Source organism: Herpailurus yagouaroundi, unplaced genomic scaffold (assembly GCF_014898765.1).
Source record: "Herpailurus yagouaroundi ecotype Mexico unplaced genomic scaffold, PumYag 197, whole genome shotgun sequence".
Taxonomy (NCBI): domain Eukaryota; kingdom Metazoa; phylum Chordata; class Mammalia; order Carnivora; family Felidae; genus Herpailurus; species Herpailurus yagouaroundi.
This window is the reverse complement of record NW_024412428.1, coordinates 1226427-1249835: the sequence shown is the minus strand read 5'-3', so window position 1 is coordinate 1249835 and position 23409 is coordinate 1226427. Positions and strand designations below refer to the sequence as shown.

The window sequence follows — 23409 nt, the reverse complement described above, 5'->3', positions numbered from 1 at the left end:
CTATTTTTCAGTGAATCTTGAGCTCCAGCTTCAGATGCCCCTAGCTGTGCACCACCAATGGTGTTTCTTGAGGATTTTTTGTAAATTGAGGGGGGGCCGGCCAGGCTGGTGGAACAGCATGGGCTGTGCCAGAAACACCAGCATGTTGGGCTAGGGCTTTGTGGGCTTCAGATCTCCTGCTGGTGCAACTCCTTAGAAACACTTCTCAGGGCGCCTGGGTGGCTCAGTGGGTTAGGCATCCTACTCTCGATCTCGCCTCACGGTTCTTGAGATGGAGCCCTGCATCGGGCTCTGCACTGACAGCATGGAGCCTGCTTGAGTTCCTCTCTCCCTTTCTCTCTGCCGCCCCAATAAATAAGCAAACTTAAAAATAAAAAACACCTTTCAGTTTCTTCCTGTTACTGCCTTTATTTTCCTGAAGACACCTGGAATTGCTCATCTGTTGTTTCCTGTCTTCCACCAGGCACTCTGCTTCCGCCTGATTCCAGCTCTTCTGATTCATTTGACTGTACCTTTGAAGTGTGAGCTCTTCCCAATCTTTTGCTATTAGGGACAACGAAAGGACATAAACAGGCAATACAAAAAGGCTTTTTTACTATTATTATATCTTTACTGAAACTTCTCAAGCTATGTAAAACACTAATGTCTGCATTGGGTCTTAGAGGAGGACTTTTACGAGGGATTCTCTTCCTTTCTATCCCCTTGCTTTAAGCATAATAAGTCTTACATGATCCTGAACCACCTAAGTGTAGTTTCTGTTGAAGAGTTAGGGCCCTGAGGTCAGTTTCCACCTCTGCTTCCTCCCTGACCTTTAGCAGATTGATCACTCCATTCCTCATCTGTAAAATGGGAATAATAATAGTTTCTACCTCATAAGGTTATTAGGATTAATGAGGTTATATATCTGTGTGCCTATCCATCTGTTGAAAATAATGCCTCGCAACACTAAGTACTCAGTGAATGTTAGTTATGGTGGTGCTGCCTCTCTTTTGGTATGTGCAAGGCTCTAGGAATTTAGAGATGAGTAAAGTAAGGTTTCTGGTATCAGAAAAATCATAGCGAAAAAGAAAAAGGGGCAAGCAAATACATACAGTACATTATGGTAAGTTGGGTTGGTAGAGATACATATCTAGTGCGTTGCCCGAGGTGAGATGGAGACGTTTGTGTTCGGGCCACGGGGAGAAGGTCAGGAAAGGCTGACGAAGGAGAAGCCGAAGCAATTTGAAGGATGAGTTCTGATTTCTGAGCAGGAAGGAGTTCCACAGGTAGAGGTATAGGTATAGAAGTCAGTACTAAGCAGGGAATTTTGTGGGAAAGATGCATGTTTTTGACTTAGAAGCTAGCCTGTTAAATCTTTGGGGGCTGGGAATCTTTTCTTTTTCTTTTTAAACAAAAAATCTTCTCAGAACTCGCTGATGCACATAATTTACTATTTGCAAACCATTGCCAAGTCATTCATTTTCAAAAAGAATTAAAAGTTTTGGTTTTGGGAAACTAAAGTGAATACCGTGTTGCCATCTAATGAATCAATGGATGATTTTATTGTTTGTATGATCATGTTCAACCAGGTGGTTAATATAAACCAACTTTTACATTACATTTCATTACTTATGAAATCCGATATTTTATAAATGAAATATTCTGTTATATTAAAGTTATCTTGAGACCTGTATTTTATGAACTATGTGAATATCAGGATGTCCGAAGATCATTAGCTTTAAGAACTATTTTTGTTTGCAGAATAACTGGCATAATTAATGACTTGCAAAATTATGTATGTGTACTGCCTTTCAAGGGTGATGAGAAGAAAGAATATATAAATCAGAATCACCTGGGCCATCCATACTTGTTGCCTTATGTTCGTAGCAGTATAACATGTTGTAATAGTGTTTACTGATATGCTGGTTTTGGGGGTATAGTCAGATATTAATGATGAAATATCTTGTAAAAACACAAACTTGTTGAGTTAAGGAAAATGGTGAGAATGAAGAATTTGCAAATGGAAGGACAAAAATATTTGTATTTAGCATAGTTAGTTGTTCATAGTAACACTTTTTCAAAAAATGTATTAAAGAACTTAACACAATTTGGGGCACCTGGGTGGCTCAGTTGGTCAGGCGTCCGACTTTGGCTCAGGTCTTGATCTCATGGCTTGTGAGTTCGAGCCCCACGTCAGGCTCTGTGCCGGCAGCTCGGAGCCTGGAGCCAGCTTCGGATTCCGTGTCTCCCTCTCTCTCTGCTCTTCTCTTGCTCATTCTCTCTCTCTCAAAAATAAATAAACATTAAAAATAAAAAGAATTTAACACAGTTCTTTATAATGAAAATATTTTCGTTTTTATCTAGAGAGCTGTAGAGGGTGCTGTATCATTAGGAATAGTAGTCTGAACTGGTTTTGGCTAATTATAAGAATACCTTTAGGCCAGGCTATCAAATTTGGTTTTATTATTATTTTAACTAAAATTATAGTGACTAATGTTGCATAATTGATACAGCTTGAAATGATGATGCATAAATGATACAGTTTATAGTTTATATTAATATATGGTTTATAATGTACTTGGTTTCAGTAATATAGTTTATAATGTACTTTGTTGCAAAATGTTTTTTATCTTTCAGATTGTTTAAATATAGTTGAAATTTTGATTTCCCCATTTCATATTGGTCACAGTAGCGAAGGTTTATTTTCCTACCTCTCCTCTCCCAAATTGAGAATTCTGCTATTTAATTGGTAGGCTGCATAAGCAATCTCTTCTCTTCAGATGGGTCTCAGTGAGTCAAAGATAATGAAGCCATGCAATGAGACTATGTATTTTAGGTGGCTATATTTTAGGTTCAGAAGAATATTATCTTTAGAGGAAAGATTGTTAGAACAAAATGGAATTTAAAAACCTGGCAGACTTTAGAAGTTGTTTTTGTTAAGCCAGAAGTCTGACTTTTCTACGGATTCATTTATTCATATAGGAGTTTTGTAACTTCCAACTCCCCTGTTCCGTACTTTTTCTGGTTTAATGGTGATTTTAGGAAACTTGAAGTAGAATTAATTATCTGATAATATTTTTATCGTAAAGCATTGCTGTGAGAAATCAATTTTTAGTGACTTTGGATTTGGTTGCACCAGTGCTGAAAAATTTAGAGATAATTTTCATTTAGTCAAGTTAGATGAAGTGGTATATTTTGGAATAAAACGCAATAAGTTAGCTGTGTTTAAAAGATACAGAAAATGTTATATAAGCATCTGTCTTCTAAAATGTAGGCAACTTTGAAACCTTGCCAGGAATTCCTTCCTTTTTCCTGAAACCGTATTTTAAATATTTATTACGAAGTTTTATACTTCAGTTTCTGTAAAATAACAAGCAGGAATTTGATGTCCCAGTGCCCCCGCCCCCCAAAAGTGAAAGTGTTTTCTCTTATTGCGGGTAGAAGGTTTGCTGTTGTTCAAGCTGTCTTATTAAACAAGTGTACTCTGTTTTTTGTTTTGTTTTGCTCCTCTTGTTTTAACCCTCAAGGCGCCACCTTCCATGGTTAATAACGAACAACGCCAGCATGCAGAGCACATATTCTTATCGTTTAGGAAATCAAAGTCACCATTTGCAGTTTGCAAGCATATTTTGGGTAAGTATTCACTTTTAAAATATTTTTGCAGAATTGAATATAGTCTTTCTATCCTGGATGTTAGATATTTTAAATGCCTTTTAAAACAAGCAGGTGTGTGTAATTACAATTTTCCATTAATAGTCATTCTGTTGAAGTGGCTTTAAAGATAGTCCATAAAGCCAGATAGAAGACTGTTTCTACTTTGACTTTTTTCCCCCCAACTATAGTAATTTATAAATACAGTAAGTTACTAAATATAGTAAATATGTATAATTTGTTTTATTACTGACCAAAACATGAAGTCTGTTAATGGTGGGGGGAAAATCTAATATTTTTTCAGTTCTCAAGAGTGCTATCACTTGTTATAGGAAATGCACTATAATATATCTTACTCTAGTGTTTTGAAATTATGATTGTTTTTGGAGGTTTCAACAATTTTTCTTTCGTGCAAAAAATTTTTTTAACCATATAGTTTGTATTCAGCTTGCTTAGCAAATATTAGTTCTATGTAGATGATCGCTGTGTATTGTAAAATGAAACATTAATTTTTACTCTTGTAAAAATATTTTACAAGTACCTTTTATCTGACATACATACAGAAACAATCTCTTTCCTTTAAAAATAATCACAAAAGTTGTAACTCTTGTCCAGAGATGGCATTTTCTAAGTCCACACAGACACAGACACAGACACACAGTCTTCTGTCTCTTACATATTTTTCAGTGATAGTAAGAGAGATTTCATTGGTTATTGTTATTTTAAAACTTAATTGTTTATTAAGTCTTTCTTAATTGGAGCCATTTTTTGTAACCCACACTTGAGCCTCTGAAAGGCTATTTGAGTTATTCTTGACCATAAAATTGGTTAGTTGCATATTAGGAACTAAAATATCTGACCTTTTATTCTTATGCTTTTAGTAAGACTTATCTGTTAGCCACCAGCACTCTCTGGTTTCCAGATTGAAATAGCCTGCAATTAAATTTAAATGTTAAAAATGCTTTCCGTATAAGGGCTTATGAGTGCGTTGTTAGGTTGGAATAGAGAGAGCACTGCTGTAGGACCTGTGAGGTCTATTCTCCATGGTATCAACTTGAGGAAGTCACTTAGCCTCTCGGAGCCTGTTTTCATCTATGAAATGGGAACAGTGGTACCATTTTCCTTAATGGGCTTCGTTGCCTTAAGTTGTTGTGAGGCACAAATGTAGTAGCCACATATAAAACCACTCTGTGAACGGTAATGCGAGGAGCCCCGTTACCTGATTTCAGATGGCGTTTTAAAAATAAGGTAACCTTCACAAAGTGCTCTGTTCTGTTTGCAAGGAGCTCGCAGAGGTGGTTGAAGGTGGCTGTGTCTCATTCAGGAGTCAGATTTTTCACTAGAGGAGCAGTCAGTTTTAATAACCACCTTTTAAATTCTACATGAGGCAGTTTTTATTTGTTTTATTTTTTTAGTGGTCAGGTGTCATACTTGGGTGAACTTGTTTCTGGCACTAAGAAAACTTGCTATCATGCCTGTGGAGAATATTTAATTCAGAGTTAAATCACAAGAAGTAAAGCTACACATCAGCGTTAAGAATTCAAGGGAGCTTTCGTCTTCACTGCCTTGAAATTGTTCAGCGTTAATAGTTTAGGAAACCATTGTGTTAAACTAGTCGCCTAACATAATTCGAGTCTGGTTTTTATGGCATACGCCTTAAGTACGTTAATTAGGATTCCATCAGTTTCATCGGACTTTCTATTGTAATGCAGTTGTCATTCAGTACTAGTTGGGAAATAGTTGATCTAAGTTGTAAGTATGTTATTAGAGTGTATTTGTTTATACGACTCTTTCCTTTTTAGAGTATGTATATTTTATGAAGTACTGTTGCTGTGTTACGATTTGAGCTTGTCTGGAATACGTTTGTTTTCCTGATAAAAATGTCTAAAGAATAGTATTGCTAGTTCTGGCTGTGCTTTTAAAACCAGTTTGGGTTTTGAGATATTAACTATTTAAAAGGTTGAGTGCATGTATTGTAATCTAATCATTAATGTACTGCAAAGCCCTGTGTTACATTAATGTTTACATCTAAACTTCACAGAAAATCTTTCAACTCCTTACTCAGTTGCCACCAGCACAGAAGGGTTAATTCCTCTAAGAAGACTTCTCATACAAGTGGCAGTCAATCGCAATTCAGAATTTTCACATTCTTAGCTAGGGATAATATGTCATTTTTATACAGTGTCTGGGTGATATATTCTAATAAAGGGGAGACTTTCTCTTTGATGCTTCCCTGTTCTGGCCTCTTAAAATTCTTCCTTCCCACTTCTGACCTAAGTTTTTATTACGTTTCTAGTTTTCCTCATTTCCTTCTCTTCTTATCCTTTTGTTGTCATTCTGGGTGTGCTTTTTCCACTCTGTGTGCGCGCGCGCATTTGCGTGTGCATGTTGCACGCCCCGGCACGTTTTGTCAGAAGGGTACTTTTGGATTTCTGCACCTCAGACAGAAGTCTTTGGCATTCAGGAAGGTGTTACTTTGGTTTGGTCAAATGTGCGTTCACAAATCCTGAGTTCTGTTCTTGTTAAAGATACACCCCGACCAGCGCTTCCGCAACTAACTTTGTAGCGTTCTTTCTGTGTGATTTCTCCTTCTCCCGGGGAGAAACGGGTTTCTTCAATTTCTTGTCTCAGAAGTGGTTGGAGCAAAATGAAGCGAAACTGAGACTTCTTATCAGTTGGGGTGCCTGTGTACACGTGTGTATCCACGTGCTCTGGAGCCTGTGCTTTGGACAGAAGTCTTTCATGCCAGAGAGGTGGTCGTGGTAGCTGAGCATCTGGGCCTTGACTACTGTGGTTTTAGTTTTCTTTTAAAAATATTTTTTGGCCAGAATGTGGTGCTCTGCCTCTCATTGTTTCCTTCACTTCAATTTTTGTCTTCATGGCCCTGTGTGGTTTCAGATGGCTGACGTGATAGAAATGAATTTTATTTACATAATTATTAAAGTTACCGTGGTAAAAAGGGACAACTTGCTGCCGAAGTGGCCTAAAATAATTTATTCTCTAGACAGTGCCCTGGTCAGTGGAGAACAACTGAAAAGTATCAGAAATTCTAGATGACTTGTGAGCTCCTCGTCAAGACCTTGCCATTTCAAGCATCTTTGGAGCAGAGAGCAAGGATAAGGCTCATCTATCCACGTGAAGGCCCCATCTTCTGCTGGTAGCTTCGAGAGTTCCATAGAGCACCTTTTGCACATTTATATCGTGTTGAAGTGCGGTTTATGAAGGCTAGTGACAGTTTCGTGAGAAGGTGTATTGCGATCCATTAGGTTAGGAGAATTCCTTCCTTGAAATTTGGAATTTGGCTTTCTTTTTTTCAGGTTCCTCCATTCTCAGAGAAGCTTCTTATGGGAGTAGGAACGTAGAGATGCCCAAACAGAGGCATCTAAGAGTCACCTCGGAAACTGTTGAATGTCTGTCATTCACCTTCTGCAGTTAACTCCGTCCCTCGTCCCTTGCAAAAAGGAGGGGGAGGCAGGAAAAACAGCTTGGCTGTAAGCACAGGTAGTTAGAAATAAGCATGTTTTGTTGCTTCTGGAAACAGGAAGGAGCTCGTTCGGTCTTCTCTTCCTTGGCACGTGCGTTTAGGGGTGGCTTAGTGTCGCCCCAGGAACATTCACCGGCCACGTGATCCTGCATTCTTTTCTCTTAGTCCCCTGGTGCGTCAACACTTTCTTCAGCCTTAAAAGGCAGGAATTGAATTAGGTGACCTTTGGGGTTCTAGGTCCGAAATTCTGTGAGTCCCTAAGATTTTGCTTCTTTGTTAAAATCCATAACTAAGGATCTGGGGTTTCTTGTCCTTAAGATTTTTACTATGGCAATAGAAAGTGAAGTTAGGCAGTCAACCATCGTTTACTTTATAGAAGAGGTTTATAATAAGAGATTACTTGAATCACCTTTATGAAGCGGTACCGTATTTCTCCTTACGTGATCTAAATAGATGTAGCTAGTTTCTGTTTCAGTTCCTCTTACACTCACTTTTTTTTTTCCTCCTGAAACTTTAAACACATCTTTTTATGATAGGTTTACGTTTTTGGAAGCTATTGCTTTCTTTACTGATAATATTTTAAGGTTTCTAAATTTTTGTGAGTTCTGATGATCATCTCACTTAGAATTCATGTTAAGAAAGCATGGAATAATCAAACTTTTTTAAAAAGGTCCAAATTGGGTCCTCTTTTTGGTTTTGTTATGTTCAAAACTCCTATTTGGTAGTCTAAATTGATGGAATTTATGTAGGGTGTACCTTTTTTTTCACCCATTTTTATAGTGTATTGTGTCAAGATCACTCAAGATTTTTAAATGACCTGAGCTTGAGTAGGAGAGAAAATGATGTGCCTCCCTATGTCTTCATGCTCTTCTGATAAATTCTTGAAGATGCCATTCTATGCCTAGAGTTAATTTCTCAGGGCTCTCGGATACTCATGTCTAGTGATCTTGGCAAATAACCTGCAATCTAATCATAAACTTTCATGGATTTCACATGATGGTTATTTTTCAGAACTTCAGAAAATTTCTACTTTTTCTTGACTTCGTTTTGACTGTTTCTCCCTTTTGATAATGCTGTTTGGAAACTGATTGTAGTGGTATTGGTGAATAAAAGAAAAAATAGAAAATTAAAATATTTCTTAGGTATGTTAATTTTCTGTTTTTTCTTTCCCTCCTGATTCAGTTTTTAGTTCAGATACTATAACTTGCTAGTTAAGGCTGGGGTTTTCTAAGTGTAGCTTTGGAATTTTACTCAGTTTGATCAGTATTGCAATCAGAAAATTCACAAGAACTTCTCACCTTGGGTAAATGTGACTCCCATATTTTTTTTTTTTAAACATTTTGAGAAAAATAACCTGAATGTGATTGTGTTTATTTCTGAACTTGCTATTGGGGATGGGCCATCCTGCTCAAAGCTTAATTTCTTAACAAATATTTTAACAGCATGGCTCACCACAAATAGTAATGTTCAAAGACGAGTTTATTAAGATATTTTGCAAACGCAAAGCTCTATTTTGCACAGGGTGAGAATCTCTTAGGAAATTTTCTGATTGCTTTATATTTTTATTTTTATTTTTTTTAAAGCTGTGTTATTTTTTAGTTCTTCATGCTTTGGAAGTAACAGTTGAAGAGAGGTGAGGAAAGTTTGTGAAAATTGTGATCGGTGATTAGCTGCCACCTGCCTGGGGTGTCTTCTGAGAGGAACTAACCTCTTTGTGGTGCTAGAGCAAGGTCACTGGATTAAAAAAAGAACAGGTAACCATCTTATTCCTTGTCTGAAAAGTTCTGTTTTTAAATTAATAAATGCAAACTGTTCAAAGAAGGAGGAATTGCTGTTTAAAGAAAGTTTCCAATTTTCTCCTCAGAAACAAGTAAAGTGGACTATGTCCTCTTTCAAGCTGCCACAGCCATAATGGAAGCAGTTGTCCGAGAGTGGATTCTCTTGGAAAAAGGTAGCATCGAGTCACTGCGAACATTCCTTTTAACCTATGTCTTACAAAGGCCTAAGTAAGTACATGGCGGAGGCGCTGCTCAAATACCTGTGCTGCCCTTGTCTTGTCTTCTTTTCTTTTCTTTTCTTTTCGTTTCTTTTCGTTTTTCTTTTCTTTTCTTTTCTTTTCTTTTCTTTTCTTTTCTTTTCTTTTCTTTTCTCTTTTCTTTTCTTTTCTTTTTTCTTTTCTTTTCTTTTCTTTTCTTTTCTTTTCTTTTCTTTTCTTTTCTTTTTTCTCTTTTCTTTTCTTTTCTTTTCTTTTCTCTTTTCCTTTCCTTTCCCTTTCTTTCTTTTCTTTCTTTCTTTCTTTCTTTCTTTCTTTCTTTCTTTCTTTCCCTTTTTTCCTTTATGTTTTTAACGATAGATGTTTATGGTTAAGCTCTGCTTGGGCTCATATTTTAAAAACTCACACACACGTGGTTGTGGGTTGTTATACTGCTTAATGAAATACGACTTTATATTTAAGCTTATGATACAGGGTTTTGTTTCTTGGAAAAGATGGTGCTGGATATTAAGGGTTTTTTGTGGACGTTTAGTTCCAAAGATTTTGCTTATGAATAAAAGTTGATCTTGGACTCCATGGAAAATCCTTTGTACATAGTCGTTCTTTCGGTGTTCGGTAGCATCGTAAGACATAGGTGAGTATTCCAGGACACGGGTGCGAAGGGTGGTCAGGTGCCATTAAAACACCAAGTGTTACACATACATGTGCACGGAAATGCACATTAGGAAGGTTGTAGAAGAGAAAGCACCAAATTTGTTCAATACTTTCTTTTGGAAAATGGATCAGTTTTAAGAAGTAGGGTAAAAGTGAGTTTTCTTTTTGTGTTATGTACGTTGTATTGTTTGAACATTTTACAAGATTTGTACATTCATTGCTTGTGTGTGTGTTTTTTTTTTGTTTTTTTTTTTTTTTTTTTGGTAAATCCTTCAAATACCAAGTTGTCTTTTAGGAAGAGGCACTGCACACCGCACGTTTGCCATTTGTGCAGTTGAACAATTGAATCCCTTTTTCCATACACATACACTTTCAAATTCAGTGAAGAAATGCTCTCTAATTGGAACTCCTGGTAACTAGGCATGTCGATTAATGGTGATCAGTATGCATGAAGCTTTAAACATAATTTAGAGCACACCTTTCTTTCTACGGATTGTTCACTCGCGGTCTTCTGAGCTCATAATATTTAATAATAATTACTGGCGTGAATTTAGCATGCAGGTAAGTGCCAGTTGCTTTGCCTAAAGAAAAATGCATAAGAGAAAAGAGGCAAGATTTACTTAGCCTGTAAACAAACGTTGCAGGTGTAATGGGTAACACTTTCTGTAGATGACTGGATAGAGATGTATGTAAAGGGAGGGTTTGGCTTGTTTTTTCTGGTTTTAATAGAATAAGGGGAAACTGTCCCAATTTCAAACCTTTCTCTTCTCCTTCATGCTGATTTTCTTTATTTAAATTTTAATTTGTTGTTTGATGAGGCCATCTGGGTGTGCTCCTGGAGCTGCTCATTGATCCCAGTTTTTCTCCACCCTCCCCAAGTTGGAACTGCTGAACTCTGGAGAGTTTGATAGACTTAAATGTGTGGTAAATTTTGATTGCGTGTGTGTGTGTGTGTGCGCGCGTGTGCGTGCATGCACACATGCACATGATCTCTTCTATTATCCAAAACAATCTAATTCTTCAGTAATTTTCATTAGTTCAGGAGCTATTTTAGAGTTGATTGTAAGGTTCCACATTGAAATAGTTCACTTACGTATTTCCCCCCAAACACTAAAAAAAAAAAACAACAACTTTAAGCAAAGTTGAAAGAATAATACAATGAACACACACACACTCTTTTCCTAGTGGAGGCTCAGTTAACATTTTGTCACATTTGATTTCTCTCACATATATGCATTTTCCCCTGAATTACCTGAAAGTATGCTGCAGAAATTAGGATACTTCATCCTTTTTTTTTTTTTTTTAATGTTTATTTATTTTTGAGAGAGAAAGTGTGAGCAGGGAGGGGCAGAGAGAGAGGGAGACACAGAATCTGAAACAGGCTCTAGGCTCTGAGCTGTCAGCACAGAGCCCGAGGTGTAGCTTGAACTCACCAGCCGTGGTATCATGACCTGAGCCGAAGTCACAGGCTTAACCGACTGAGCCACCCAGGTGCCCTCAATACTCTTGATATAATTGGCATATTAAATTAATCTAATATAATTTTGATCCTATATTCTCATTTTCCCAGTTGTCTGAATAATGCTATTGATATCCTTTCCTCCTTTATAAGTTATTTGTTTGATCCAGGATTTAACCACAGATTATACATTGTGTTTAGTCTCTTTACTCTGTTTTAATCTAGAATAGTTCTGCCTTTTTTTGTCTTTCATGACACAGACAATTTTATCTTGTAGAATTTCCTACCGTATGGACCAGAGTCAAGTCAAAACTGTTGGTATACCGCATAGGTAGAATACTGTGAATGCTGCATACATAGTGTTGTATACTTCTCGTTTGGTTCACAGAACTTTCTCTTTTCTAGTTTTTTCCTCCTAATTGAGATAGCATTTTCACAGAGTGAAATGCCAGGCGCACCTGACAGTATAGCAGGGCGGTTGAGAATCTACTGCTGCCACTGTGTGCACGGGCAGATTGCTTGCCCTCTCTGTGCATTAGTTTTTAAAATTATTAGTATTTAATTAGCTATTAGAGTTAACAATAGTATTGTACTCAAAAGGTAGTTGTGAGGGTTGAATGTATTAACTTTTGTGAAGTTCGTTTATAGCCTTGCATAACATAAACACCAACCAAATGTGAGCTATTATTTATTTTCCTAGTAATTTATAATTCTTGCCAATGGGGGTCGTTAAAACTAGCTTTATGTTCACTTCCTAGTAGGAGTCGGTGTATTTGAAATTATCATGTCCCCCGAAATGTACAAAAACTCCTTTTGGTTAACTCACATTCCTCCTGTTCTTCCCGTACAATCTCTGCATTTATTTGCTTATGAGTGCTTCAAGTGTGTATTTTGAAGGAATATTTTTCACTTCAGTCTTGACATGGGGGGCATGTTTGTTTGTATGTCTAATAGATGCCTGTCGTGTGTCGGGGGAGCCCTCCTTAGTAACGGCCCACCATGTTCAGGGAGCTTCAGGGAGTCCCCTCTGGAGAAAGGGACATCACAGTCTTAGCAGAGGACACAGACGTTCAGAGGTCTGTGCATTGCGCCAGAGACTGAAAGAAGCTCAGCGTGTCTGCAGTTTTGAGCGAATGTGGAAGCGGGGATCAGAGAGGGCAGGAGGAGGTCCCTGACCGTGACAGACTGTTGAAGTGGGTGACCGTATCAGTTATGTCCCAATGGGGACACTTTGCAGGGGATAGGACAACAGGTAGATTGGTAGTGTCCAAAGAGAGCTGGGTTGGGTCCCACTGCTTGTAAGCCACGTTAAGGAATTGGGGGTTTATTCCAAAGGGCACATGGTTGGTGTATCCTTGTGGCATTCTAGAAGCTGGATTATAAAGTTATGTTATCTGAGCCTTACCTTTAAGAAAAGGTTGTGACAGGACAACTAAATCTCCGTGCCCTAGTGGTCTAGTCTACTTTGTGTACTTTGTAGAATTCCTTCACTTGGGATCATTGCTTCTGCCATCACACTGAAGAGCACAGTTTAGATAAGGAATTTTAGAACTTAAAATTTTTTTCTAATATTTATTTGTGAGAGAGTGCGAGTGGGGGAGGGGCAGAGAGAAAGGGAGACACAGGATTTGAAGCAGGCTCCAGGCTCTGAGCTGTCAGCACAGAGCCCGATGTGGGGCTGGAACCCACGAACCGTGAGATCATGACCTGAGCCGAAGTCAGACGCTTAACCACCTGAGCCACCCAGGCACTCCAAAACGTTTTTTAAAATGTGTGTGTGTCCATAATATATTTTGGGTAGCTAGCCTTTTGCCTTTTCACATTAAAGGGAGTGGGTTTAAGATTATACTACTGGTTGGAGATGGATATTAGATCAGAATTTCTTTTTATTGGTAGAATCATAATCTGGCTCTCAGTGAACTGACTTAGATCTCTTGAACACTGCCTGAAGCAGCTAACATTTATGTAGCACTTAGTATGCACTGGGCGCAGTTTGAAGAACATTTGATCCTAGTCACAACCCTGTTAATGTTACCCCCATTTCACAGATGAGAAAACTTAAGGCTCTGAAACGGTCTTGCGTACCAGGGTCACCAAGCCCGTAAGTAATGAAGCATGGATTCAAGTCGAGATCTCCTGGCTCCGGAGACAGTGCATAACCAGTAGGCTGTGCCACCCTCCGATGTGAGCCGTGTGATTAGTAGCGTCAGGCGTAGGGAGAAACTTGGGACTGTTTTTATATTGGGATCATGTAAAGGTTTTCACAATGATCTTTGTGTTTTACAGCCTCCAAAAGTATGTTCGGGAACAGATTCTGTTAGCAGTAGCAGTAATTGTAAAACGAGGATCCTTAGATAAATCAATTGACTGCAAAAGCATTTTTCATGAAGTCAGCCAGTTGATAAGTAGTGGCAATCCCACTGTGGTAAGTGTGCTATCTGTATTTATAAATAGTTAAAATTTTTATTCTGTGTTTTGCAAATAATACAGCGATACTAACGTCTACATTAAAGAAAAAGTGCACAGTCTGAGAATCGAGCAGTTTTCATTCGTTCGTGTTTTCTTTTAGTCCCTTTTTATATGTTTACATACTCTAGATGCAATGGACTTTGTTTTTTCATTTGATTCTGTTTTTCCATGTTGCCAGTGTTCACAGTCATCGTTATAATGGTGTAAAATACTATAAGCTAACACACCGTAATATATGCAGCCATTTCTTTTCCTCCATTTTAATAAGCCTTCGACAACTGCTGGTGATAATAGAGATGTTTGAATAAAGTGACACGTAACGTAACGGATTATTTCACGTTGCTACAGTAATGGGCCAAGGTATACTTGGACTACCTACCAGGTGTTAACAAATTTGAGAACCATTGTCCGTGATGGAATTACTCCGGAGAGCCCGTTTCCCCCCTCCCCTTTCAATCTCCTGTCTGCCTTTTGAGAACTAGTCGTGCCTAGGAGAGTGACTGGTGGTGGTCCCTCTTCAGAGTTGGAGCTGGTGTTGAGTGATCAGCTGTGGTCCTGGGGAGAACTGTGGACTGTTAATCAGCTGAAGGATATTGTGGGATTGGAAATGGTAATACCTGGCTGCCCTGATTTTCAGGTATTAAGTCTTTAAATGTTTTGGGTAGTTTTTTTCATTCTCCCAGTTTCTTTTCTTTAATCATTTGGAAGACACCTGTGTGCGACTGTGCACCTTACAACTCTTTATGAATTACTTTACATCTTTCAGTGGCCCCTCAGTGAGCGGTGTGAGTTTAATAATTAACTTGACAGTTTGAGGATAGGTTGCAGGTACATTTTTGGAGGAGCCCACGCAGCGTCCCTTCATTTCCATAGTGTGTTGGTCCTCCTGCCCCGCACACCTGTACCACGGGCAGACCTGCACTCTCCTCTTTCTCTAGCCATCTGCCCTCCAGTCTGGCTGATGTAGGAGGGTCTCACCCGAGGGACCACAGAAGCGAGTTGTCAGGATTTTGGACCTTCCTCTACATACCCAAAGTATGTTTTGTTTTTCCTTTGGAATATGCCAGGGGTCATATATCTATTCTTTTTTTCCTTATCATCTTTATTGAGGAATAATTTACATGTATTACCGTATCCATCGAAGATGTACATTTCTAGGAGTCAAGATACAGAACATTTCTTTCTTTAAAAAAAAAAAAAATTATGTAAGTACTCTCTCATATCTAACGTGGGGCTCGAGCCGACAACCCTGAGACCGGAGACCCAGTCACATGCTCCCCCAGCTGAGCCAGGTGGGCGCCCCAGAGCATTTCTATTCCTGTTTTGATTTTTAATTGTACGGATACTGTGTTGTTTGCCATTTTGGTGGCAGATTTCTTCAAGAGTACTGCTCTCCGAGAGAATTTTCTGTTTTGATGTAAATGTTCTAGATCTATACTCCAATATGTCACCACTGTGCCAGGCACGTGTGGCTTTTGAGCATTTGAAATGTGGCTGGTGTGACTGAGGAACTGAATGTTTAATTTTAATTTCTTTTTTAACTGAAATTCAAACAGCCATACATAGCTAGTGGCAATCATATTGGACAGTGCAGTTCTAGGCGCTTTGATACTCTGAAGGTCTAATTTTTATGTCTGTTTTGTTTCTGTTTTTGTCTTTTTCACTTAATCTTAGTATTTAGTTGTTTGCATAAACTTACAACTTTAAAAATGTGCGTGTTTTGGGGCTCCTGGCTGGCTCAGTGGGGCAAGTGAGTCCTGATCTTGGGGTTGTGAGTTTGAGACCACGTTGAGTGTGGAGATTACTTAAAAACTTAAAAAAGAAAGTAAAAACCTGCATGTTTGAATCATTGCGTTTTAGGAGTCATTTTGGCTTTGTGTTGTGTAGTGAGAAGCTCCCTTGAAAATAGTCCTCAAGGTTCCATTTAAAATTTTTAGATAAAAGTGATTGGGAAGCTACTTTTTACTTCTGTTAATCTTGTGTTAGTAGGCATGGTATCCATTTCTGATGAAGAGCTTTGCTCTTGACATGCTGATGCCTCAGGGTGACCTACATCAGTTGCATAATGGCAATCTTGTCATTTGCATGGATTTTTGTTAGCATTTGTTGCCTGATTAATGGCCATGGCCAATGGTGGCTGTCGTTGATGCTTGAAGGAAAAGCAAGTGGAGGTAAGTAGCCAGAAGTAGTAGGGAAAAGGTTTGGACCTGAGGCTGCTACTGAGAGATGTTATCCTAGCCCCTTACTGTTCTGAATCAAGTTACTCTTCCTATTTTAGATTCTACTTAAGGACATACTGTTTCATTTGCCAATCTGCAGTAAAGGAGTTTGCTTCATTGTGGCTGACCAGGATTTAAACTTTAGGAACTTAACTAGTAATTCTGAGATCTATATGTTTATGACTAACGCTCTTTCCCTGGTTAGTTTGGCGATCACATCAGCTGGGATTTCAGCGTCAAGGAAGAATTTCTGTGGCTTGTCCTCATCCCCCACAAGTAGCTTTATGGCTCCGGACGCAGAAGGCAAAGGATCAAGAGTCCCTTGCCTCTCAGGAATGAACACATTCTCAGGAATTGTGTTCTTCCCTTTCTTTCCCCTTGGGTAGTTTGACCCAGCACAGAAAGTAGTCCCAGTGCAACTTGGCATTTGCATCTTTTTGAGTCACTGAAATAACCGGTGTTTTGACAATGATAGAACAGATGTAACTCTTGAGCTAGAAAAGGTTTTGTTCTGTTCACAGTGCATACACTCTGAGAATAGTGGATAACTTTAATATCCTCATGAAATATTCCAAAACAGAAAGTTTTTTTTTTGTTTTAAGTTGAATTTCTACTAGCAGGGTTAAGAACTTTTATAGTTGTAGAGAATGTGTAGTGGGAGATAGAATTTAATTTCAAGGTTGCCGGATGAATTTACATCGGGGAGCACGCTGAAACATTTAAGTAGAAAAGTACTTTCACGTTTACACAGCAGGTGAAATGCCCGTGTGGCAAAAGGCCACCGCGTGGCCGTCCCTACTTGTCCTTGCCCAGCAGCTTGAAACTAGCTCATTCGGCAGATCTAAAACAATGAGGTTACGGACCAGTAAAACATTTTGCTATGTATACTTCTCTGTTTTCTTCTGAGACCATTAAGTTTGTGGGAATGCTTTAAGAATGTACTTAAGATTTTCTTAGTCTCAGAGACATGAATACCAGTGGGAGAACGTTTGGTTTAAAAGAGTTTGAGAGAGAGTTGGAGGGACAGAGAGAGAGAGAGGGAGAGGGAAAATGAGAGAGAGAGAGAGAGAGAGAGAGAGAATGAATGAATGAATGAATGAATGAGAATGAATTCCAAGCAGGCTCTGCACTGTCAGCACAGAGCTGGATGTGGGGCTCAAAGTCACAAACCATGAAATCTTAACTGACTGAACCATCCAGGTGCCCCTGACATTTTCTTTATACGGGTGATTTTAAGAGAAGAGATTTTAAGAAGAGATAAATGACTGATGGTTTTCGACAGGTGAAAGGGTTGACCTTATGAATTACTAAGTTAAGTAAGTAACTTTCCCATCATACTCTTCTAGAATAATGCCCCCATCAACCTTCATTGGTCAGAAACTGTTTGTAGTCTGGCTCTCCCTCTTCCCTTTCTAAGAGTATATTTTTTTGGTGGTCCATCCCCTTGTACTAGTGTAAAGTACATGTTCAAATAGGTTTAGGGGCAGTAGAGTATAATAGAACACCGATTCTGATTTTGGATTCACATTTAGGCGTAAATCCCATCCATCTCTGCCATTTACTACCTTACTAACTTGTACAAATTATTTACCATCTCTAGGCTCTGCTTTACTAATACTGTTTGTAAAATAAATTTAGTAATGTCCATGTCTGGGGCTCCCCAGATGAGGCAAGGCAATGTTAAGTGCATTTAGTGAGCATTCACTAATGAACGTGCATTTCACCTCTGTGGCAGCCTAACACCCTTTGGCTTATAGAACTTGGGGACACATGCTACATTACATCACTTCTTTTTCTGTCAGGTAATATTTTAAGTATTAAAATCAGAAGAAAGTGTTCATGCTTTTATTCATGAGTGGAAAGTGCATTTTTTAAAAATACATGTAACCAACGTAATAACTTTTCGTTTAAATGCTTTAAGTTTCTTACAGTGTTTGTTCTTCACAGATAGTTTTATGGGAAAATACTGATTCATAAAGCATTTCCTAAGGAGGTTATATTTTTAAATACGGTACATTTTCCAGGTATCATGATATATTTTCAGAGTAATTGTGTTTGTGCAATTATTAAATAATAGTCGTTTCGTGCATGTCTTTGTGGACAGGCTGTTTTCCTTCTGTGGTTATAAAAGTTGCCATGGTTACCTCATCATACTTTGTACTAATGTCAGACCCGCTCTACTAATTTGAGAGGGATAGAAATGGAGACTTTACTTCCTAAGAAAATTAGCTAAATTTTTTAGTTTAAATTAACATTTAAGCTGAGTTTTTCACCTATTTCACGTTTATTTCCTTTGAAAGTACTAGGCGTATATTAAATCACTTTTAAAGCTCTTTAATTTAGTATTTAAGCCTCTTATCTTCCTCTTTCCTGTGCTAGAGAGAAGTGGGTGAGAAATTCACTTGTCTACAGCAGTGCTGCCCCTGGATGTGATAGCCAACCTAATCTCTCTTATCACAAGTCTCATTGATGTTTGCTTAGAAGAGCAGCTGGAAGTCTGCTTTATGTATGGCAACCTTTCATAAAGTTTATTCTTGGTAATAAATCTCCTGGGGTAAGAGCCAGGCTATTATAAGAGACAGTCCTCTCTCTGAACAAGAGTATTTTATTTTGTCAGCTGGAGTTAGTGTTTGAATATCTTGTGCTTGTGACAGTAAGCTGATGAGTAAGGCAAGCCATTTCTGAAGGGTATTTTTTCACTGTCATGAAATTAATGGCTTTCACTAGAAATGAGAATGCTGCTTTAGGACTTGTAATGCGAAGACAACAGTTAACGTTAGTGAATTGTGAATTTCCAGTACTTAAGTGAAAGAAAACATACTAAAACTCATTTATAACTTTGAGACCTCATTGAATGTCTTCTATTTGTTTTACATATTTAAATTTTCACTTTGAAATTCGCAAGTGCTAAAAGAATAGCGAACACATCATGGATTCGTTTTCCACTTTCCTTTTGTTAATAGTGTTAGGCATAGAGGTACATGTTGATTCATTAATCCAACTAAGATTTACTGAGCATCTACTACATTGCTTTAGTGATGCTTCAGTTATGACTTTTTTTTTTTAATCGTAAGTTTTCTTGTGACTTTAATTTTGTAGAATGTAGATAATCAAGAAGTGGGACCAAAAAAGGTGTTTTTTATGATAATGATAAAAATACTGTTGTTTTACCTTCTCACATTATAAGCTGCTATATATATATAATACTTTTACCTGCATTATCTAATGGGAACCTTTGGACAATCATATGAATTAGGTGGGGCAGAGGGTGTTAACCCCCCTTATAGATGAGAAAACTGAGGCCAGGATAGATGAAGCGGTTTGCTCCCAGTTACTTGAGGTGGTAAATTTTGCACCATTAGAACCCATATTTTCTGACTCCTTTGTCAAAACAGTAAGAGCCTTGGACTAAGCCTCCAGAAAGTCATGTAGAGTCTTTTAATTTAGAATTTCTTCTGGACATAGTTGTAGTACATTTTCTTACTTGGTTTCTAACATGTTGAAACGACGATGATCAGTTCAGGACTGCTCGTTAGTGCTGGTCAGATTGCCGGCCGCAGTGAGTGGTGGACACCAGCAAAGAAACCGGAGCAAACACAAAACAAAACGCACTGACTCTGGTGCACTTTGTCAGGGGGCGTGAAGCCTCATACACTTTAGTAGATAGATTCCAAGTCTTTCCTTGATTACAACATCATATAATAATTGCCTTAGAAATAATAATTTTGGGAAAATTTACATGGAGGAAGTTGCATTAAAAATGTTTGCTGGGGGGCGCCTGGGTGGCTCAGTCGGTTGAGCGTCCGACTTCGGCTCAGGTCATGATCTCACAGCTGGTGAGTTCAAGCCCCGCGTTGGGCTCTGTGTTGACAACTCAGAGCCTGGAGCCTGCTTTCGATTCTGTGTCTCCCTCCCCCTCTGCCCCTAACCCACTCGCATTCTGTCTCTGTCTCTCTCAAAAATAAATAAACGTTAAAAAAATTTGTTTAAAAAAAAATGTTTGTTGGCTGTATTTGGAAAATTAACAGATATTAACTTAATTCTCTATAATCTGGGATAAACGAAGCATTCTGTGTTAACCTCTTACACTTCTAAGATTTGTACTAATGGTATTTTATACTGGTCTCATCGCTGTTTGCTTTGGTATGACAGTCTTCGTATACTCCTTGTCAATCAGCTTTGATCTGATTTCATTGAAATTCAGCACTCTAAATTATTCACAACAGCTTTTGTTTCTGACCCTCTTAAGTATCAGAGTCTCTGTCTCAAGCACAGAAAGAATATCTAACCCTGACTATGACAGAGTGCAGAGAGGCAGCGCTTGAGGGTACTGATGAGTAGAAGGGGAGTTAAGATGTAATGCACTTGGGATGACCATTGAGAATGAAAAGTCTGAAGGGAGCAGACAGGGACCTTCTACAAGGGTAAGAAAAACAAAAATTTGTGATCCCTCAGAGGCAGATTTGATGTCCCCCCCCCCGCCCCACCCCGGTTCTTTGTCCTGAGAAGGAGCTGTCCTTGTCTTTTCCCATAGGATTTCAGTTTTGGCTTTTGCTTCCCTAGCTGTCTTCATTACAGTGCAATGCACCTACTGTGAAGGTAACTTGACTGTGATGAGATTTGATTGATAATCAAACACTGAAAGTGAGGAACCATATTGGGAATTGAGTCCTGGGCACTGTGATATGTGGTCTGTGAATAGGGAGAAATACTGTGTTGACATGTGTGGGAGTGCTTCGTTCTCACTGCTTAGTTATCCATCGTTCTCCAGGAATCTCTGTTAATTTGGCCCCGTTGAGCCGTAGTGCTATGGGATATTGAATGTTTATGATGCTAATCTCAAATCCTTACAGGACTTCCAAATTAAGGAGCAGTAAAACAAATCTTTTAATGATTAATGATGAGACTGTCTTACTGAATTATGGTTCTTTGAAAGCTGGTAATTTTAGGTACGTTAACCCCAGAATATTTGGTTTCTGGTATACTTGTAACCATGCTGCATAATTTATTTTTATGTATTTCTTATGTCTTTGGCAGCAATTTGAAAAGAACTTACTTTTAAAAATTTGTCTTTTTATTTCAAAAGTATAAAGTGGAAAACAGTACATACAGGTTGCTAGAAATGGCATATAAATGATGTATACCTATGCATTAAAAATTAGAAAGCTGTGAACAAATGTTTACAGTAATAATCTCAGGATGGTAGGATTGTGGGCAGCTTCCTTTGTACTTTCCTGTACTTTCTAGTTTTTCTAAGATTAAGATCTTTTTATGGGAAAAACTTAAAAACGAAATATTCTTATGTTCGGAGAACTGAATCTATATATAGTAAGACTGTTTTATTCCTAATTATCATGTGTTAAGAATATACTTTCTTTTATGGGTGAATTTTACTTCATCAGTGTGAAAGTTTGCTGTCTTGGAGAGATGGTCTTTATTGCCACTCACGAAGCCTTCCCATCCCACTGAGGGCTCCTTGTTTGTGTCATGAGGTTGTAGTTAAAAGAGACTTATTTTTAAAACGTCTTCCTTTTTCTGAGCAGCATTAACCCCAGAAAGTCCTCAGCTCTCAATGCTCCTGCCCTTTTTATTCACTCATTTTTTCCTATCTTGACTTAAAACACATGCGTGTATTCTTAGGAAGTGTTTCTTTCACATAAAAATGAAGCTTCATCGTGAGCATGTATTTCATTAATTAGAGTTGTGTTATTGAAAATTTGAATGTGGTCATAGTTTAAAAATATGCCATTTTGTGGTGAATAGAGGTTGACACTAACAGTTTGTGGTAAATTACTTGTGGAAAATTACACAGATAATAATAATCTATTTGTAAGAGTGATAAGTTTGTGTTTACTGAGAGCTTCTGGGTTCATAATACTCTATTCGCTGAAGTCTGACTTAGTATATGTGCTGCCGAAGCGAGCACTGAAGTCTGACTTAGAAAGGAGAGAAAAGCCAAGGCTGAAAGATAGAAAATATAGGATGTTGTAAAATGTTTCCAGAATCAGGATCCATGTAATCCATCGTGTTAGATCTCTCTGTGCGCTAATTTTTTGCTTTGAATTTTATTAATTTGAATTTAATACCTACTTTCCCCCACTAAAGCCTGGGTATATTGAAAAATCTTAAGTTTTTAAAATGTTCATAGTTGGTCCCAGTGTTATTTAAATGTATCTGTGAGGTTTTGATTGTTGGTACTTTAATCGTCAATCACCATTTTAAAAGAAAGCCGTATTTTAAACTACAATTTTTTTTTAACTAAAAAAAGAAAAAAGAGGGAAGGTACAAGATGAATTTCTAAGATCCCTTTAATGTGTAGAATGAAGTGAGTATGTGCCAGACTGTGTTCTCTGTAAGAGGCTCTTTAGTGCTTGGTTTCTCAGACCAGGTTTCTTCCTCATATGCCTGGGGCCATGCAGAGGCAGTTAAGCTTGTACACTTCTCTTGATGATTTGGGGAAGGGAGGACGTTTTTTATAATAAAAGAAATGTATATCTTGAAGTAAAGTTACAAAGAGAGTGAGAGAGAGTGTGTGTGTGTGTTTAAACTAAACCGGGCGTATTAAGAGTACTTTTACCATTGTTGAAGGCAGCTTGGTCTATACCCGAGATTCCTGAGGGAATTTGCATATATTCTCTATTATTAAGCTTCCCTAGTGTGAAAAAGTCTAAAAACCGCTTGAATGTATGAGCTAGTGTGCCATCCATAAATATTAGTTATACAGACGTGCATGTTTATTTTAGTTGAGATAAAGAGGCAGATAGGAATTTAATTCTTTTTACAGTTTTTAGAGGAAAGTCTCAGACATGTACAAAAATAGACATAGAGTATATTGGTCATCCATGTAATCATCCTTCATTCAGCCTTAGCAAATGTCAACTCATGCCATTAGGAATTTAATTTTGTGTATATTTGCTAAGATTTGCCAAGATAAGCATCTGTAAGGTCAAGGTACTGACATCAGAAGCATTTCTGAACAAAGATGTTGCAGTTGGTGGGCGGGTAGAACTGTGTTCAGCTGTTGTATAAGCTCGCATAAATAGTATCGTCTTGACTTTAATCTTTCGGTTGTTCAGAGGTAGTGTGCATATTTCTGTTTAACCCCTGGAAACTTGCCAAAATAATTTGTATCCTCTCCATCCTTGGCACCTTGACTCTAAATCTAAATAGTCTATGAATAAAAGCAACAAGTTGATATTAGGAGCCTGTTGGATAGAGCCATTAAGAACGACCATCTTCAGTTTTCATTTAAAAAACTTTTGTGAACTATTCCATTTAATGTTCTGGATGCTATAAAATCTGTTGCATTTTTCATCTATGCACTTTATAGACATGAGAACATAGACCTGGATTCAAATCTCAGCTGGCCTTAATTACTTACCTCTCCAAATCTTACTTGCTCAACTGTAAATGGGGATATGGATTGTTGTGTGAAGTGAATGAAGTGATACATTCAACATTGATAATCTTGAAATGTCATTTGCACTCCATGATTGAATAC

The 23409-nt window shown here is 38.0% G+C and overlaps 1 protein-coding gene across 5 annotated transcripts in view; it reads left to right on the top strand.

Annotated features, from left to right (window-relative positions):
• The window catches only part of XPO4 (exportin 4), a 117848-nt gene that overhangs the window by 27037 nt on the left and 67402 nt on the right, over positions 1-23409 (top strand). For 3 of the 5 annotated variants that reach the window (XM_040447998.1, XM_040447994.1, XM_040447995.1), the window contains 3 exons: positions 3507-3612; positions 8979-9120; positions 13507-13645. In XM_040447998.1, the coding sequence (XP_040303932.1) occupies positions 3519-3612; positions 8979-9120; positions 13507-13645 (375 nt within the window). In that variant the 5' untranslated portion in view covers positions 3507-3518. Of the gene's footprint in view, positions 1-3500; positions 3613-8697; positions 8869-8978; positions 9121-13506; positions 13646-23409 lie in introns of those variants that run through there. The other 2 variants (XM_040447996.1, XM_040447997.1) reach the window with 2 other exon arrangements.